Source organism: Pinus tabuliformis, chromosome 4_2, assembly GCF_031772625.1.
Source record: "Pinus tabuliformis cultivar Carrire ecotype Pingquan chromosome 4_2, CPIR1, whole genome shotgun sequence".
Taxonomy (NCBI): domain Eukaryota; kingdom Viridiplantae; phylum Streptophyta; class Pinopsida; order Pinales; family Pinaceae; genus Pinus; species Pinus tabuliformis.
In genome coordinates, this window is record NC_142304.1 from 1,157,142,068 (window position 1) to 1,157,163,463 (window position 21,396).

Genomic DNA, 21,396 nt, shown 5'->3' on the forward strand with positions numbered 1-21,396 from the left:
CATGCAAAATGTTGCTGTTAGCGTAGAGGCCAACCTAATTGCCAAAAAAAACAGAGCTAGAATGGAGAGAAGAACCACATTCAAAGAAGAACCCTCAGCCTTAGATCAGAAACTTGATGCTATTATCAGTGGCATGCAAAGGCTGGGAGACAGAGTAGAAAGTGTTGAGAGGAAGTCATCATGGGAAGGGCAACAGTCCAATACCATAAGGAACCCAAATTTCAGGAAAACGCAGAACACAAATGTTGGTAGGTCTAGCCCAGACCATGATATAAGACCCCCTTTTCATGAAAATTATGCGGAAGCATCTACATCTAGTGAGCCCACAGAGGACACTCACATGAACTTGGTGGATTCTAAGGCTGAGCAACAAATTTTCCTAACTCAACAAGACCAAGATGAGCATGACTTTAATCAATTTCAGACTAAGTCTGGTGAGTCTTTTGATTTTAAACAAGGTTATGATACTGCTGTGTATGAGGTCCACAAACAATATAAGCTGAGAACTAGGACCATTGACATTCCTGAACCTAGCAAACCAAAGGATGGCAAACAACCCAACAAGATTAAAGGCAAGGCTGTCATAACAGAACCAGCTGATATACCTGTCCCAAACCCGCATCAAGTGACTGTAGAGGACATAACAGAAATGCAGCCTTCTATTGATCAGCCTCTGCCACCTTCTTCCTCAAAAGAGAACTCGAACAACGTTCCAAAAAGCCCTCCTAAAACAGAAAAACCGCAATCAATCACTTCCCATAACGCTGGTAAACAAGACCAAATTGCTGATACTCCAATGGAAAAAGGGAAACCTGCCTCTCAAAATACTAAAACCCAATCTGAAAAATCATTTGACTTAGAGGCAGAGATAGGTAAATTGAAGATATCCATCCCCTTATCTGAACTTGCTAAACATGATGTGTATAGGCAACAAATTCAAAGATCACTTCAAATGCCAGAGGTTAAGGATGATGTGAATGTTCTCGATGATCAGCCTGAGCTGCTGTTTGGTCCAGAAGTTAATGGAAAATCAACATATGGATCTGTCTTACCCTTTTATTAAGGAATTTAGACTTCTGTGATCCATAACATTTTTTAGATAATCTTTGACGAAATCACATAACCAATCTTTTGTCGACGCGTTTCGAACCAACCAGTGTGGTTCATCGTCAGGACAAGTTGAAGAACCAATCCGGCTTAGCTTGTTTAAATAGAGTGTGCAGAGACTCCAACGGCTATATTGCCAACGGCTAATTTTGACCTAATGACCCTAGTCAAACCACTAATATTCTTGTTATATTTAATTATTATTATTCTTAGAAAATAGCTAAATCAGGTAAATAAATTAAAAGAATTCATTTGTGGTTTACATATACATGACAAAGTCCTGCACAATGCTATGTTTGACTCAGGTGCTTCACACAACCTTATGCCCAAAGCTGTAATGGAAAAGCTGAACCTTGATGTTACAAGACCCTACAAAGATCTATTCTCCTTTGACTCAAGTCAAGTCAAGTGTTTAGGCCTCATCAAAGACCTGTGTGTCTCCTTAGTCCAATTTCCTAACAAGACAATCCTCATGGATGTGGTGGTTGCTGACATTCCACCAAAGTATGGCATGCTATTGTCAAGATCTTTGGGAGCAAAACTCCAAGGATCCATCCAATTAGATCTCTCTTACGCCACTATATCTGTCTTTGGGCAACCAAAGAGACTGTATAGAGAAACACTGATGAAATATGTGGTAACTAGTGAGAGCAAGCCTGAAAATTTTCCCATTTACTCAATCCATTCTGATATGGATTCTTTTATTTTATTTAATGATGAAACAATTCCTCCCATTGATGACAAGCCGTTGGCTTTAGAACTGAACACACACATCAATGAAGAATCGGTTGCCCATACTGATAAAACTGTCAAAACAATCAAGGCAACCAGCTTACAAGAAGAACCTCCCCAAACAGAAAATTCAAATCTGTCCACTGCAAGAATGACTGAAACTCTTGACACTAACCACAAGCAAGAAATCACATGGTATTTAGAGTTTGATGGCTCTGTCAACAAGTTAGGAGCAGGGGCAGGTGTGTGGATTCACAATACACATAACAATCATGCAGAAGGCCATGCCTACAGACTAAATTTCAAATGTACCAATAACATGGCAGAGTATGAGGCTCTCCTGTTAGGCCTTAAACTGCTCAAAGCTCTAGGAGCTGCAAAAGTGTCAATTTTAGGTGACTCCGATTTAATCATACAACAGATGAAAGGTAACTTTGTCACCAATGACAATAGAATGAGGGCCTATAGGACTGCTGCCACTAATATACTCAATACATTCACTGAATCCAAGCTGGCCAAGATTTCAAGAAATCATAACATTCATGCACACAGCATAGCCACTTTTGCTAGTACATGCAAGCTTACCTTTGAGCCAAATCACCATTTTACTGCTGAGATAAAACATAGGCCCACTATCCCAAATAATGTTAAAGATTGGCAAGTGTTCGAAAATGATGCCCAGATTAACAATTTCCTCACTCTTGAGCATGAGTTTTCAAATATTAACATTGACATGGATGCTATGACGGATGAACAATAGCAAACAAATGAAAATCAATAGGCTGTAATCGCTGTAACAGCTAAACAAATGTTAAACCCAACTGTCTTTGATAATACAAACATAGAAGAGCTGAAACTGATGCATTTGGAGGAAATAACCGAAACAGAGGCCGAGATCGTTGATCTAAAGGATAACTTTCTCCCTGTTGGCCTCACTCCGTTAGAAGATATGTCTGATGCTAATGATGTCCCCAAGAAGCCAAAAATGCAACCCTTAAATGCTGCTGTAGAAGAACATAACATCGGGACAGCAGAGAAACCCAAAATGATCAAATTATCAAAAAATCTGCCGCCTGATCAGAAGCCCAAATATGTTGATTTGTTCAAAGAATTCCAAGATGTATTTGCTTGGAGTTATGAGGATTTGAAGTCCTATGACATCTCAGTAATCCAACACACCATTCCCTTAAAACCAAACCAAAATCCCTTCAAACAGAAACTGAGGAGAATCAATCCTATGCTTCTCCCTTTGATTGAAAAGGAAGTGAAAAGAATGTTTGAAGCAGGTTTCATAGCACCCATCAGATTTTCTGAATGGGTATCCAATCTTGTTCCCACAAGAAAAAAAACAGGTGAGATTAGGCTATGTGTAGACCTAAGAAATTTAAACCAAGTCTCCCTAAAGGACCACTACCCCTTGCCAAAAATGGATCATATTCTGCAAAGAGTAGTGGGGTCATCTAGAATTTCTTTGCTAGATGGCTTTTCAGGTTTCAATCAAATACTGGTTCACCTGGATGACCAAGACAAGACAGCCTTTACCACATCGTGGGGAACATTTAAGTATGTGAAGATGCCATTCGGACTTAAAAACGCTGGTGCTACCTTTCAAAGGGCAATGGATATTGCATTTTCCAAAGAAATACATGACTTCCTAGTTGTCCACCTTGATGACTTAACCCCTTTCTCCAAATCTGATCAAGAGCACCTAAAACATTTAAGACAAATATTCATGACATGTAGGAAATATGGCATTTCCTTGAACCCCAAGAAGTCCCTTTTCGGCCTTGAAGAAGGCAAACTACTTGGCCATATCATATCAAAAGATGGGATTAGAATTGATCCTGAAAGAATCCAAGCCATTCTCCAAATCCCATATCCAAGAAACATAAAAGAGTTGCAAGCATTCCTTGGAAAAATAAACTTCCTAAGGAGATTTATTCCAAATCTAGCTGAGCTGATAAGACTGTTAAGCAACATGTTAAAAAAGGATGCCAAGGTAAGATGGTCTCTTGAAACCAAACAAGCCTTTGAGGGCATAAAATCTGTCTTAACCCAAGCCCCTGTCCTCACCAGTCCACAATTTGACAAAGATTTTATCATATTTTCTTTTTCATCTGATCACACCATAGCTGCTGTCCTTTTGCAAAAGGATGATCAAGGAGCTGAAAAGCCAATTGCATTTTTCAGCCGAGCCTTAAGAGATGCCCCTTTGAAGTACCAAATCATGGAAAAGCAGGCCTATGCCCTTGTTAAAGCAATCAAAGATTTCAGAGTGTACATTTTATATTCACATGTGATTGCCTATGTCCCAAATGCTGTTGTAAAAGACATATTAACCCAAGAGGGATTAGAGGGCAAAAGAGGCAAATGGATTGCAAACATCCTTGAGTATGACTTAGAAATAAAACCAACCAAGCTCATAAAGGGACAAGGTTTAGCCAAACTGATGTCCGAAACAAACTTTCAAGCCTTAGACATTAACCAATTGGACAATGAACAGGAGCTGGCGACTCCATAGATCAGTGAAACCTTTTTGCAATCCCCATGGTATGCTGATATATGTTTTGTATTGTTAAACCTGTTTGCTTCCCCAGGATTGTCCAGAACCAAGAAAAGATTTTTGAAGATGAAGGCTTCAAAGTTTTGTGTCATAGATGGTGCATTATTTTGGAAAAATCATCAAGGTATATTGCTTAATTATTTAACCATGAATGAAACTAACAATGTCATGAAAGAATTCCATGCAGGTGACTGTGGAGGACATCTATATTGGAAGTCCACTGTTGATAAAATTTTAAGGGCTGGTTTCTATTGTCCCTCTCTTTTTGCAAATTTAAAGAAGTTTGCCATTTCATGTCACAAATGCCAAATCTTTGAGGGCAAAAGAAAGCTGTTGCCCCTGCCCCTTAAACCCATCTCAACCGAAAAGCCTTTTCAATAATGGGGTCAATAAGAGAGCTAAGGCTGAGGATTTCTACATTGGCGACAAAGTTCTAAGGTGGGACTCACGAAGAGAAGACAAGGGAAAACATGCAAAATTTGATTTTTTATGGAAAGGGCCATTTGTTATTTCTGCTATTCAGGGGAATAACACATATTTCCTCAAATCTGTAGAGGGCAGAATTGTTGGAGAAGGCCCTGTCAATGGCCGAATGTTAAAACATTACCATGATCCCTTTTAAGGGATACAATGCAACTCTGTATATATCTCTTTGTACATTGATATTGTATATATCAGCACTTTGTTTTTTTTTTTTTTTTGTATAAGCAGTCTGATTGTTAGAGGAGCAGCAGAAAGTTTGCAAAGACACAGTCAATGCAAGTGCTCCATTTTGTTAAAAGCTCTATATCTGCATTAATCTCAGTAAAACAGCAAGAGTAACGCTGTCATTTCACAGCAATTCATGGTAAAAAGAAACTGTTTGCAGCTTGCAGTCTTCAGTCAAACAATATCAATAGGAGAGGAGCATTTTTTAGTTTCACATCAGCAACTGTTTCTAGATCAAGGTTAAGAGAAATACATCATTTTTGACCCATGTTTTTCAAAGGCACATGCTCAGGCAATATTGTACATAACATAAAGCACGCAGAAGAAAGCAGGCGATGCTATACAGTTCACAGTAATCCAGTTGAGGAGAGGGTTGTTCATATTTTAAAGTTTCACATTTTAGCAGCCACCACAAAGAAGTTTTTCAATCTACAGCAACAATACAAGATCAAGGTAGTCTGACCTGCTGTTCTTGGCTTTTCACAAGGAAAAGCCATCCCCAAGTGGAGCTGCTGTTAGCCTCCTGTTGCAACAGGTGTTCATCTTTCATGATTGACAATTTTACATGCCAAATATGTCATACTTTGCATGCTGCAATGCTCCATATTTCCTAAAAAGGCCAAAGAAGAGGCCATGAAAGTGTGCCAGTCTAAATGCCACTACTGTATTCCAATTTTGATGACTTAATCATTTTTGAAGAATGTTCTGTTAAGGGAAGTCCAAACAGCTTAATCTTGGCTTCCCTAGGTTTCAATTTCTTGTTTTAGAATATAGAGAATTGATATCTGTCCAAACAACTTAATCTTGGCAAATTTGTAGATAGGTAGAGAAACAAAGGAGGGCAGTCAAAAGAAAAATTGTAAAGCAGGGTCTGCAAGTCTAAGTGCACCCAAACCAAAAAGAAGAAAAAATGCTAGGTAAGTAGGCTGGGTAGGTAGTTTTGAGGTTGCAGAATGTTGAATTGTGATCAATTTTGTGTTTCAAAGTGATATTGTACTTCAGGTCACAGGTACAAGGAAATTTTCATTTGGAGGAGCTCAAGCGAGGCGTGTCTAACTCCCCCTTCTTCTTATTCCCCAAAGTCACTCACTAACTTCCCTGAAGAGGTCAAGATCTGCTTGATACCTCTTAGTTTCATCATTTTCCATATCATTTGCCTTGGTAAAGATCTGCTTTACTCAAGGAATGTTAATACTTCCTCTATGAATCATTTTCCCCCTAAATAGCCTAAGATTCACATACTTAGTGCTTTCTTATCACTTATCATATTAACTACTAATTTTACTATATAGCTCCCTATCTGTCTCCCCTTCCCCTACTAAAACTATGTTAATAACTCCCCTATATACATATTCCCCTCCCCTGGCATTATAGCCATACTTATCAAGTCAAGGAAATAGCAGTCCATCTGGGGCTACTACTAACTCTTCCGTGTCCTAATATGGAGTTAGTTTGACATCTAGTCACCCTAACAACCATTTCCCCCAAGTCCTAACCCTACAACACTTATTTCCCGCCCTTATCCTATAGTCATACTTGTAAATATTTTTCCCCCGCTTATAAATAACCCAAAAACCCACTTTCCTAAAGTTCCCCCCCCCCGCCGTATGAATAAAACAATTAAAAATGGCGCGCAGGCCCCGTCCCTAACCCTCCGCCGCCTTGTCTGTTCCGTCGGCCGTCAGATCTGGCGTGCCCAAGATCTACAGTGGGCGGGTCTTGTCATCTCCGAAGCCGTCGAGGGTTAGCGCCCGGGAGATGGGCGGTTTTCCGTCGTACTCCCGCCACGCATCACCCTCTCGACTGTGGCGGAGCCCCCTCTGCCGAAACCACTTCTGCTCAAAAGCGGTGCGCCCGAAACCGGATATCGTTCCCCCCCCCTCTTGCGTCAGCGCCACGTCATGCTGACGTCATCATCCTGCGTCGGCCTCCTGCCGCCGTGTCCCTGCCATATCACTGCCACGTCACCTTCTCCACCGTACCGCCACGTCATCCGGTCGTATTGCTGACGTCACCCTGCCACATCACCGCCATACTGGGACCCACCGCTGTCAAAAAGTGCGAAAGGCACAAATCACAGCTTAGGAAGCCCGGAATCAGAATCGGAGGCAATTTTTCATGGCGCGTAATCGCGCATGGCTACGGGAAATAGGCCAAAATGGAAAGCCCTTCATAGCTCGACCTCCAGCAGGCCCGAAAGGCGCAGACTGACATGAATTTCTTTGCGAAGCATTCAGAAAAGGGCAGACACAGTTTTTAAAGCAGCAGAGGGCCGAATAGCAGCCATAAGAGATCGATGGGACAGTTTAAAGAGTATCAGTGGCGGAGAAAAGACGCACATTCAGTGCCAAAGCAGATCAAGGAAGCGGCAAAGAGTATCAGTTGAAAGTTTTAAATGAAAATCTTTATTTCCCAAAGCAGGTGAACATTGAATGGCCTCCAACAAAGTCAAAGAAAACGGTGGAGCTATATCGAGGCTCTCCCATCACAGTTAAAAGCATTTAAAGCCACCGAACAGCAATGGATCAAAACCCAAAGCATAGTTATGGCTAAGTGATCAGCACAGAGCCAGAAAGACAACGCATTAATTCTTTTTTTGATATAGCTGCCCCAGTGTAGCTCGAGGATATTTTCCCGCATTTATTTCAGACATGTGTTAGGTTAAAGAAATTTATTACAGCAAATCTGTCTGAGATCTGATTAGTGTAGATATTTTTCTTATAAAACAACCCTAATTCACTGTCAAAAGGGTTGGTTGGTTGATTGTATAGCAAGAGAGACTCGCTCTGCATACCTGATGTTTTACTTAATCAAAGACTGCTGAAAAGCTTGGAGGAATGACTGTGTGCTATGTACTAATGGTCTAAAGAATTGAATGTGGAATTCTTGTGCTGCAATATGATGCAATAAGTGTTTCTTACCTCTGTTTCAGTTTCATATATGTTTTTATCATACCTGTATCACCGTCTAAATAGCAGAAAGAAAGATTAGCTTAGAACTGGTTTAACTGCCCTCTATGCTCAATTTCTGCTATTTCTTTATGTTTTCATCCGGATTAGTAATAAATATGAATTCCCTGTGGCTCATATTTCCCCTAATTCACTCATGTTTGACAGTTATCTAGGGATTCTTCACTGCTCCTAGATAGAGCTCATTCACCTTCCCTCTGCTAAGCTGAACGAGAGATTCTTAATTGCCTCTCAGTCCTTAGCCCTCATTCCATCCTTTAAAGCTTGGATCATTGTTTCATATGTAGCTAGCTTGCTCCATATTCCCTCTTGTGACCAAGAAAACGCACCAGCAGTCCTACTCCTTGACTCCACGCCCAATGGTTCTAAAACTTTCATGCTATCCCTGCCTCTTTACTTGAAAGCATCATCCTTCCCACCAAAAATCAAAACAAAACCCCTTGAACTCAATAACTAGCCTAAAAACCTTATCAACAAAGCTAAATCGGAAAGAGAGAGCCCTCTCTGATTGCAGGTGGGCTAGAACCTGCAGTCCAAAGATTGGTCTGTGGTTACCTCGGCCGTATCCTTTTGAGCTGACCAAGAGGACAACCTGAGTGCTAACAACTAGGAAAACAAAATTTTTTTTAGAGCCACAACCTTAAGTTTTATCATCAATTATCTTCATTGTTTACAATATGATATATAGGATCTTGTGACATCCAAGGCACCTAATCGACTGACTCAGATTAGATTACAATCTTAATTCCTTAACCGTAATTACAAAACCATGGGTTGGAATTCTATTCACCGTAATAACGCCAAAAGAAAAGTCGTGTGTCAAAAACCACTAAAAACCAAACAAAAAATACACTCCTCTTTTTTTCCCTAGTGACTTCATGGAAAAACACCCCTCTTGGAGGAAGTCCAAATGTAACCCACTTTTATGGCTAAGTTAATAAACTTGGGAGTAGCTAAAGTGCTATAGACTTTAAGGGGGATGTTGGATATTCTAGTCACCTTAACAATAGGTTTGGGTAGACTTTCGAGTGGAAGCTTGGAATAACAGTTGTGACGATGACTCTCTTTGTGAACTCAAGGCAAACTTGTGTTATAGTTATTGGAGGTGGTCTTGGTAGTCAACTACCACATTCCTTTTTTTAATTGAAGCATCAACAACTCACTACCATGAAGTAGGTAGGGGAATCGAAAGGAAATTAAAGGTGTTGAGCTTGGTGAAAGATAAAGGATATGGAGGAGTGGTTTTGTTAGAAACTTTTGATGGCAACATGCCATCCTCTCCTATTTAGAAACAATGAGTTGGATAGTTTGGAGTTCAAGATGTAGGTACTAGTGCGTGGGTGACTAAGAAGAATCATTTGAGTTGTGGAGGCAACTTGATAGTTTTGTAGAAGAAGTGAAATTTTCCCTTAGGTGACTGGGATGATAATGTGAAAGCACCAAATACTTGTTTAGTGAGACAAGGAAGTTCTATTCTATGTGATGAGTGGAGACAATGAAGGTGTCATCCAAGGAAACATTGACAATCGACCTATATGGGGCAACAAGGAATGTAGACCAAGTGACTTGGACAATGTCCTCCCACCTTTTGTACAACACTTAGGATGAGGTAGAGAATTCCTTAGGTAGCTTGAAAATGATTGTTGGATGACCTGAAGATTGGAAGGATCATTATTTGAATGTGATTGAAGTATTGGTACATACATGCCTCTCTTTAACAAGAGGTACGAAAGTATTTTAGCTATCTCATTTGATTTAGGACACTTTGGATAGATTATTGAGACACTTGAGGGATGCAAACATGTTGTTAATATGCCACCTTCATTTTGGATGTTGAGTTGCAAAAGGTCACTTGACAGTTGGAGGCAAAGGTGGGGAATTTACCAAGGTCCAAAGGAATTGTGTAGATAGACTTGATTGTATCATGAAAAGATATTTCCAGCATGGTGTGTATTTATCATTACTTGGGCATGATCGTTGGGTTGGTCACTTGACTTTTGAACACATAGATATATTTATGTACAAGAGCATGGAAGGTTGATTGAAGTAATGGTGTAGTATCAAGTTTGGACATGTAGGATTTGGATGAACATTGAACATGTTGGAGTAGAGGCTCACTAGACTTGGAGCCATAATGGACACCATGGGGATGGTAGCGACTACATGATGCATGTTTTCTTGTCTAAGTAGGATTACTCAAAATTGTTTGCTTTTATAAGTAGGAAAACCTAAACTTGAGTAAGTATATGAAGACGATGGAATATTCAACCAAGGAAACCATGAAGCTTTTGACTTGTATGGTAGGCTTCGCAACAAACTAAGATGACAAGTTTGAGGTGTAGAGACCTTGGTATTTGAGGACCAAGGAGGAGGTTGAAACTTTCTTGGGCACACTTGAGTGAGCCAGTTGGTGATAATACTCAAAACTCAAATGATTATTGGAAGAATGCAAGGGTAGAATTGGATTGGATGCGCTTATATGGGCCTTTTGATGCAAAAGTACAATGGCCTTCCAACCTCATCACATGAATTAGACATGGGTGAATTATGGATATTGGAAATGGTCTTGATAGCCACTTGCCATGGACTTCTAATTGAGATGCAACGATATGGCTCATTGTCAAGAAGCTAATGGTGGAGCCTAGTGTTCCTTTGAAGAAGGTGCCTTGGCTCAATAGAGACAACATAATGTTGGATTAGAGGAAATGACTTGACAATTGAGGTAAGAGTTGTGACATTTCCTTAGTCTAGGAAGAGTTGTGTAGAGGGAACAAATTACATAAGGATAAGACTATTATGGGGCATGGGACATGAATTCTTACAGATTGGACATGGCAGTTGGAATAGATACCCAACCAATTCAAGACTTGGGACGTTTAGAGAACAAAAGAATAAAAAAGGGGTAAACGTATGAATGTTGTAGTAGGTTTGGAGGTGTGACATTTGGATGATATGTTTGATGAAGGATGGATTGCACTTATAGGAGATAGTAGCAATAATGGTGGATTAAAGTGCAACCATTGTAGCAAAAGGAAACAATGACCAAGTGCATTGTTTATAGAATTGGGTAGTAGTCATTGTCCACGAAGTGGATATAATGCAATTACATGTCAACTCTATCATTGAAAATGTAGAGTAGTTGTGATTTTTTTGATATAGTAGGATTTTAAAATCCGGGGTTAAATACATTAGCATGAAATTCAAGGTTTCCACTATTTTTTGGTTGCAAACAAATGCATGGATTCAGATGGACTTGAGAATAGAGGTTCTTGGGATGTTGTTGAGGATGTAAGATAATCACTTAAGAGTTGTGTTTAGAACCTTCATTGCATTGATGTAGACGACTATGTTTAATAGACGATTTGGTGGAGATGCCTTTGCCCATTAGTAAGGTGTGTTATGGATAACCACCTTGGCCCATTGACAAGGTGAATTTTGGGGTTTCCTTGGCAAAGTATAATCTATTCGAACATCTAGGACCATTGGATAAATGGAACGTGGAAAAGCTTGGGTGCTCCTATGGTGAGACAAGGTAAACTATGGATAATTTAGTACTCGTGTGAATATATAGGGTGTAATATGGAGACTTGGGTGCTTTTACGAATATATACGACTTGTTGCAGAGACTTGGGAACTCCTGCAGATAGATAGGGTTCATTGTGGATAGGACTGTGGTGCTCATATAGATAGATAAAGTGTGTTGTGGAGGGAGATAGGATTGATGCACCAAGGAGTTACGTGGATTTGACTAAAGGTTCAAGGATTTGGTGTGTTGTGACTTATACAAATTGACAGAGTTAAGTTCCTTGGGACGCAAACTACCATAAACCACAATCATGGGATGCACTCACAAAGCATACTCTCTTGGGCATCCATCCATTAAGAACATGTACATTGGGCGCTTTGGGTGCACTTGAAAATGGATAGAGTTGTGGATGGATGGATGACCTTGTTGTGCTTGAGATGACTTTGTAGATATAGTGACCTTGACATGAACAACATAGCATATGGATGACTTGGACGTGGACCCAGTGTAAACTGTTATTTCTAAGATTGAGTATTCTAAGAAAGGAGAGTTTGTTGCACCGAGAGGTGCATTCTACAACCCAATATGAGTTGACATGTTCAACCTGGAGTTGAAATGTGTCTCTTTTAAAATAATCTCAATAAAAAAACAATGTCAGATAGAATATAAAACAAATACATACATACCTACATATATTAATGGTAAGTTTTAATTAAAAGCATTATAAAACATCAATAATAAACATCAATAATACCACTCTTAGTATCCTTGCTTGGTTAGTTGTTGCGCCGGAGGCGCTCTACAACCTAGTATAGGGTATATGTGTAGGCATTAGATGTAAGACGTAAACATTTTTTAAATTCAATTTTTTTAATTGTAATTTTGTTTTTATTAATAAAATTACCAAGATTTTTTTAGATAGAAGAAAATCATAATATATAGATGACATATAAATAAGTCATAAATTAACATCCATTTTACCATATAAATTCTATTGATGATTCTCTAACCATATTTAAATTTAACTAATAAGCACATAAAGAATTAATATCTACAATATAACAAGATTATTAACCATGAATATTCACTCTCGTTTTACCATGGATATTATTAGCTTCTATATAAAATTTCTTACAATACCATAAGCCAATACCATGTTTTATCAATACCACATACCCAAAAACCATAACTCATATATATATATATATATATATATATATATATATATATATATATATATATATCTATATCTATATCTATATCTATATCTATATCTATATCTATATATATATATATATATATATATATATCTATATCTCTCTCTCTCTCTCTATATATATATATATTTCAAATTTATTTTCATAAGATTTTTATATTAAAACATAGTACTTACAATAAATTTACAAAATATTCTTAATCATGGATATTCGACTCAATTTTATCATGGATATTCTTAACTTGTAAATAGGTTTCTTTACAATACCATAGGCCAATAACATGTTTTACAATACCATGGGTCTATCAGGTTTAAGAAAGTATATAGATATATATATTTTCACTTTTATTGTGAGAAAAATGCATAATTCTTAAACTTTATAAAAATATTTCAATAGAGAACATAAATAAATTATTTGAATACTCATATTAATTAAATATTTCAGGGTCATTTGTATGTATATATAGGGAAAGTAGAGAAAGTGAAAAAACAATATTTTAATATAACCATAATAAAATATTTCAAGGGCGAAGAGAATAAATAATTGAAAATGAAAAAATTCAATTACTTCTTAAATTTCTAAAAAAAAATATATAATTCATTTACAACTTAATATAAAAATGATATATAACATTTAAACAATAAAAAAATTCCACATAAAAATAAAATATTTCAATAAACAAAGTTAAATATTATTAATGTTATTTTAAAATATATTAATAAAAAATATATTCATATAAAAAATAGCTATTCATATATAAAAACTTATCCAAAAGTCATCGTGATTATTGACTCCTGATCTGAATTTTGGATGGACGCAGATAGATAATCGAAAGTCACCTTTCCCACTGACTAATTTCACATACCTATAGTCAAGATGATCCTTGATTCATCAAAGATATTAAATTTCAAATCAGTGGTTAACAACGGTTGACTAGTTAAAGAAAGGTTTTTTGGCAAAAATTATATGGAATCTTATTTGTCGACGCCTTTCGAATCAACTAATGTGATTCATCGTCAGGACAAATTTCTAGATTTGATCTAAGTCTCAACACTACAAAGACCCACCCAATTGAATAATGAAACTGTTTAGGAGATTCTAGATAGTAAGAAACCCTAAAAAAAAAGGACGTCCAGTTGTTTTGCGTGCAAATCAGGCTGTGAGAGACTGTACATGTTGCTACATTACTAAAGGTGTTAATATGAGGGATTTACGAAGGATTTTTTAAGGTTTAAAAATAAGTATTATATAGTTAAAATGATGGTTTAGAATTATAAAAGAAAATAATTATGTTGGATCTTTGATATTGAGTTTGGTTTATATTTTTCTTATCTTATTTAAGATGCTATATTTTAGCATGATTGTTGTGGCCCGTGGAAAAATGATTTATTGAAGGAAGAGAGTAAAAATAATTATGTTGATTTTCATAAAGATTAAATGAGATTATGAAGTTTGAATATTACAATAGAAGAGGGGTAATATACTTTCAAAGAGTTCATACTTTGTCATAAATTATGTTGGATTATTGTAAAGAAGATTCAAGATTTGTTTAGGGATAAGGTTCCTTTCGTAGTTCTTTTAAGATATAGTTGAGTTGATTATGTTTGAGAGGAAAGAGAAAATGTTAAGTGTGTTGTAATATTGTTTTATATTTTACATTTATATTTCAAAAAATATATATAAAAATATATAAAGAGAAAGAAAACAAAAAAATAAAAAAGATAAAAATATGAATATGAAAAAATGAAAAAAATATAAAAAAGAAATGAATCTCAAGAAAATAAAACCAGTGAGCAAATTTAAATGTCGCTTTCAAAATGTGAAATGCTAATCTATAAGGTTTAAAACTTAGTATTTTTGCTTTATTTGATTATTATTTTATATGGTATAATATGACAAAATGTTTTTGTCATTTGTCAATAAACGCTACGCCAAAGACAATAGTGATGACTCACTCCGCCCAGATCTATGATAAACAAGGCTTTTTACCCTCCCCCCCCAACGCTCTTGACAGTTAACATGGGGTGGTGGGGGTGGGCAGGAAGTAGTTTCTCCCAAAACTACTAACGAGACGTGGCAGCGGTTGGGCCATTTTGGGGGGTCATCTCCAAATTCCACTTACCATCGACACCCCCCCCCCCCCCCAAAATACCACCTTCACTCTCCTGCCAATGACTCTTCCATCTGCCTCTCACCTCCCGCCATGTGTCTTCCCCTTTGTTGCTCATATCCTGCCAATGGCTCACCGTCCATCACTCCGCTTTTGCCAGCACTCCCGTCCACGCCATTTTCTCGTTTAACATTCAAAAAATGTCGCCAATTTCTAAATGAACATTAAGACATTAAAACCCCACGCCCTATCCATTTTACAAATAATTCCTTTCCACTCCATAATCATTAAGAAAGTCATTACACAGTTAAATCCATCTTTATAAAAGACCCTCTGGAGCTAGTACACCATTTCATTTTTCTTGTCATTCGTCTTGCAAGACGAAGGATGAAATTGCTATCGTATGCCAACCTTCAACAATCACTTCCTTGTGCACAGTCAACAATTTCAAGGGTAACTCTATCCTCCAAGCTTCTTCTATCCAAGTTTTTTGTAATCTAGTCACTGCCCTTTGTTCTCTATTTTCATTTTTCAAGATGTCAAACCAAAAAGGAAAAGGGAAGGCTACAGAGTCAAATCCCCTTATTCCTCCAGTGCCAGATTTTGACAAGGCTCTTTTAGTAGATACCTTGTACAAGATTGTTGAAGCCTTTTCTGAATTCGAACTCTACGAGTTCCATAACTTGGGAAAAAAAATGCTTGGATAAGAGTGATGAATTAAGTGTCTGGGAATCCTTTCTCCCACAATTTGTTTTCCCCCAGACTCACTTCTTTCTTAAGTCTTTTGTCTGGTACCACCTAAGATACTTACTGAGTCAAATGACAATCATTTCTTAGAACAATGACGTCATTTTCCCTATCTCCCCTAAAAGTATCTGCAAAGCCTTGCAAATTGAATGTCAGGCCTCCCATGCCCCTTTTTCTACTGATAGTCTAATGGAATTATATAACAAACTCACATTCCCTCAGAGAGCCCTGATTTCTTAGTATTTTCTTCCTGAAAATGTTGAATTACCTAGGACCAGTCCCCCATATCCAGCTTCAATTTTCCCTTAAATCTCCAAGCAGGTGATTTCTATGGTAACCCGACTGCTCGGATACCATAATGATAAATGGGTAGACGAGTTAGTGTTATTTTTTCTATATTTTTTTCATTTGGTAAGCAACCCTCCCTCCTTTTCAATTACAATCATTTTTTGGCTAATTCAAGCCATGACTAGATTGTAAATTTTAAAGTAGAAGTTTTATTTAAGTATCATCCAGTCCTAGTTTACCTTATGCTATTTTACCAATCAGACAAATTTAAATATTCTTTACAAAAGACAAATAGTGAAGGTAACCCTTGGTCAGTCATTCACTGAACTTCTCTGGTTAGAAATAACTTAGAGGAGTATTCTTTCACTAATTATGTTGAAATTTTTTTATATACCTCACTATGTTTGTTAAGCAGTGATGTAATCCCAAGAATCTCTTTGGAGATAAATAAATTTTTACACTTAATAGAGCAAGCAAAAGTTGGATACTAGTATTTATACCAGAACTAGATTGAGATTAGAGTTTATGGATCAGAATTGCCCCCTTACAGGCTGCCAGTTTTTGTACCTATTAGGATCTTTGCATTGGAATACTCTAGGCGAATGTTAAATACCGATCTCTTATAAGAAGAAAGCACAATTGAATATGAAAACTCACATAGGGCCATATATCATCAACACCAGAGCTGCATTAAAGGAAATAGAAGCAATCTTGTGTCACATGAAGTTCAAACTCAATTTTTCTTGGTCTTATGATCCTCAGGGCATCATTTCCAAGCTCAGATTGGAACATAAAAGTACTCCCTATAGGTTAAATGATATTCTAGAGAAGCAGAGGATTGATGTCTTCATAGGGAATTTAAAGGATAACATTCAACACGAGGTTCGCCTTTGGGACCCTGATTCATTAGAGAAGACATACAGGTTGGCAAGAAAAATTGCAAGCAAAAATATGGCAACAAGGAAGCCTGCCACTCATAACTATAAAGATGGAAGTGTTGTTTCTCCTAGCCTTTCACCACCTACAAGGCTGAGACCACACAAATTGGAAGAAAAAAGAGAAAAAGGGCTTTGTTACAATTGTGATATAAAATACACTAAAGGTCATGAGTATGCCGAGAAGAAATTAATTTACATAGATGGGGAAGAGGAGCAAGAAAAGGAACAAGAAATGTCAAAAGAAGAGGATATACACCAGGAATCAATCCCAGAGAAAGAAGGAATGACTCTGACCATATCTTGTAATGCATTGGCAGGAATTACCACTCCTCAAACTCTCAAGATAGAAGGACATATCAAGAAGAAAAAGGATAACCTCACTTTCGCACAGAATCAAATGAAACAACAGGTAGATCAACATCACAATGAAACAATTTTTGATATAGGCGACTGAGTATTTTTACGAATACAACCATACAAACAAATGTCCCTCAAGCAAGCTAAGAAGGATATTAAATTATCACCAAAGTACTATTGTCCTTACAATGTGCTACAAAAGATTGGTACTATGGCATACAAATTGGAACTTCTTGCATCTTCTTGGGTGCCCCCAGTTTTCCATGTTTCATGCTTAAAGAAGGTTATAGGTGACAAGCTACCAGTTCAAAAATATTGTTAGAACTTGACGAGGAAGGAAAACTCTTATTGGAACTTGAAGCAGTCATGGAAACAAGAACCCAACAGCTACTAAATCGATTAATTTTGTGTATTTCATCAAGTGGAAGAACTTTCCTGCTGAAGATTCCACATGAGAGGACGAGAATTTTATATAGAAGCATCCATAACTACTCAAGCATTGAGGATAACACTTTTTGAAGGAGAAGGGCATGTTAGGTCCCTATACTACTAGTGTAACCCCTTATTTTTATTAGTGCAACCCCCTTATTATATTATTGTGCCCATGTAGCCCCGATATTGTTATTATTGTGCTCCATAGAAGCCCACTATTGTTATTGTTGTGCCCTTACATTATTATTGTTATGTAGGCTCTGATTATATTATGACCCCTTAGAATCCTATATATAGAAAGGAGGTCTTGTGATTTGTATCATCCAAGAATTTTTCATTTGTGTAATGTAGAGGAGGTTTCCCCCTCGAAGAGGCTGATTTTGAAGTCGTTGATCTATCTTTTCTATTTTTTGTGAGATGGTTTCATAACAATTTCAAAGGGAAATGGATTTAGCTTTTTTTGGTAAAATTAATAAGTTTATTATTAACTTTTTGGATGATTTAACTGTGTTTTCAAACTCTGATGAAAAGCACTTAAAGCACTTGAGAAAGGTTTTTGATAGGTGCAGAAAATTTAGAATCTCGCTCAACCCAAAGAAATCTCTGTTTGCCATAAAGGAAGGAAAGTTACTTGGCCATGTCATCTCAAAAGAAGGAGTGGTAACTGATCCTAAATGAGTCTAAGCCATTGAGGTAATTGGTATACCTAGAAATAAAAAAGAAATTCAAGCATTTTTAGGAAATATTGGTTCTCTAAGGAGATTTATACCAAACTATGCTGAGATTATTAAAGATATTACTAATCTGTTGAAGAAATATTATGAGGTTAAATGGATAATGTAGGCTAGATATGCATTTACACAAATCAAAAGGTTATTTATGAAGCTAGAGTACTAGCTAGTCCTGATTATACAAAGCCCTTTAGCATTTTTTCTTTTGCCTCTAACACCACTTTAGTTGTTTCTTTACTGCAAAAGAATGATAACCAAGATGACCATTCAATTGCCTCCTTTAGTAAAGTTATGAGAGATGCAGAGTTGAAATATGACATCATTGAAAAACAAGCTTATGCCCTTGTAGAAGCCCTACAATCTTTCAGAACTTATGTCCTTCACTCCCCTATTACTGCCTATGTCCCAAATAATGTTGTCAAAATTGTTTTGACCCAACGTGATACAAATGGTAGGAGAGGGAGAGGGATAGCTCAAATTCTTAAATTTGATCTAGATATCAAATCCACTAAGCTGGTAAAAGGACAAGGTTTAGCCAATTTGTTGGGTGAATCTAATTGTAAAGTTCTGGGAATAAGCACTATCATGCAGGTATCAATAGAGAAGAATCCACAAAAACCTTCTCCAAGTTCAACAGAGAAGAATCCATAAGAACCTTCTTCATCTACAAACTCAGCTCCTCTTCCACTTCATATTGAGGAAAAGTTCCTGTTATCTGAATGGGATGTTGATATTGTACACTTTCTTCATGATTTTGAGTACCCTCTTGATTTCACAAGAAATCCGTGCAAAACTCTTAGATTAAAGGCTATGAAGTATTGTATCATCAATGCCAACTTGTATTGGAAAGACCCATTAAATATCTTACTTCTATGCCTAATTGAGAGTGAAACAAAATGTGTTATTGATCAGTTTCATGAAAGAATATGTGGGGGTCATTATGCTTGGAGAGAAACAACACATAAGATTTTGAGAGTAGGTTTCTATTGGCCAAAGTTGTTTTCACAGGTTGGGGCAAAAGTCAGAAGCTGCATTCCATGTCAGATTTTTTTTTGGCAGACAAAGATTAGCAAAACTCCATTTTGTTCCAGTTTTGATTGAGGCACCCTTTTTATAATGGGGACTAGATTTAATTGGAGAGATACATCCAACATCTAACAATCAACACAGGCGGATCTTAACTGCTACAAATTACTTTACAAAGTGGGTAGAAGCTATCCCGATAAAAAATGTTACATATACTGTTGTCATTAAATTTATATAATATCTAGATTTGGTTGTCCTCAAAAGATAGTCACAAATAATGCATAGACATTTAGTAGTGTTAAAATGATAGAATTTTTCCAGAAATATCAGATTTATTGCATCATTCTACTCCATACTACCCTCAAGGGAAGGGATTGGCAGAGTCATCTAACAAGAGTTTAGTAAAAGTGATTAAAAGGTACTAGCAGATCATAAGAGAAACTGGGACATTCATCTCAAGTGTGCAGTTTGGGCCAACATAATTTCACCTTAAAGATCAATAGGAAAATCCGCTTTTCAGCTTGTTTATGGCACTGAGGCCATTCTTCCTACACATCTAGCTTTTCCTGTCACAAATATTTTACAAGAGTCGAATTAAGAGCCTGATGATTTTTTTAGAACAATCAATCAGATTATAGAATTAAATGAAAATAGAGATGATGTTCAGTACAAACTTCATCAATATCAAAACAAGATGAAAAGTTTGTTTGATAGGAAAGCTAAAGAAAGAGATTTCAGGGAAGGAGATTTGGTTTTGAAATAGGATGCCCGAATAGAAGAAAAATGGAAACATGGTAAATTTGATAATCTCTGTTTGGGACCATTCAACATTGCACATGTCAAATGAAACAATATTTTTATTCTACAGAACCTAGAAGGAAGATATTCCTTATTTCATGTCAATGGACAATATCTCAAGCACTATATTCAGTACTGAAAGATGTTACAACCATAGTTTTCATGGCAAGTGTGTTTTTCACAACAAATACTCCATAGCCTAAGGATAAGGCACATGGATCTACATGTTCTCTACATCTCACAGGAAAATGCAATCCCCAGGTGGAGTCAATGTTGTAACATTGTTTTATATTTTACATTTACATGTCAAAAAGAAAAGAAAGAATAAATATATATAAAGAAAAAGAAAATAAAAAAATAAAAAGAGATATAAAAAATGAATATGAAAAAATGAAAAAAATATAAAAAAAAATGAATCCCAAAAAAAAAAACCAATGAGCAAATTTAAATGTGGCTTTCAAAATGTGAAAATGTAAATTTATAATGTTTAAAACTTAGTATTTACGCTTTATTTGATTATTATTTTACATGTTATAATATGACCAAATGATTTTTTCGTTTGTCAATAAACACCATGCCAAAGACAACAATGATGATTCACTCTGCCCAGACCTATGGCAGATAAGGCTTTTCGCGCGCCCCCCCCCCCCCCCCCAGTGCTATCGACATTTAACATGACGTGGGGGGGGGGGGGGGGGTGGGGGGAAGTAGTTCTCCTTAAACTAATAACGAGATGTGGCAGACGCTGGGCCATTTCGGTGGGTCACCTCCCAATTCCACTTACCGTCGACAAAACCCCCCCGTGATGAAATACCACCTTCACTCTTCCGCCAATGACTCTTCCATTTGCCTCTCGTCACGTGTCTTCCCCTTCGCCATTCATATCCTCCCAATGGATCATCCACCCACCACTCTGCTTCTGCCACCACTGCCATCCATGTCAATTGCCCTTTTAATATTCAAAAAATGCCACCAACTGTTAAATGAATGTTAAGACATTAAAACCCCATGCCCTATCTGTTTTACAAATAATTCCTTTCTGCTCCATAATCGTTAAGAAAGTTGTTACACAACTAAATCCATCTTTATAAAAGACCCTCTGGAGCTAGCACACCATTTCTATTTTCTTGTCATTCATCTCACAGGA

The 21,396-nt window shown here is 37.0% G+C and overlaps 1 protein-coding gene across 1 annotated transcript in view; it reads right to left on the reverse strand.

Moving 5' to 3' along the window:
• The window catches only part of LOC149173774 (uncharacterized), a 31,148-nt gene extending 9,964 nt beyond the window's left edge, over nt 1–21,184 (reverse strand). Inside the window, exon 1 of the mRNA XM_089426824.1 lies at nt 21,034–21,184. Coding sequence (XP_089282950.1) covers nt 21,034–21,184 — 151 coding nt within the window. The remainder of the gene's footprint in view (nt 1–21,033) is intronic.
• Between the last annotated feature and the right edge of the window lie 212 nt (nt 21,185–21,396).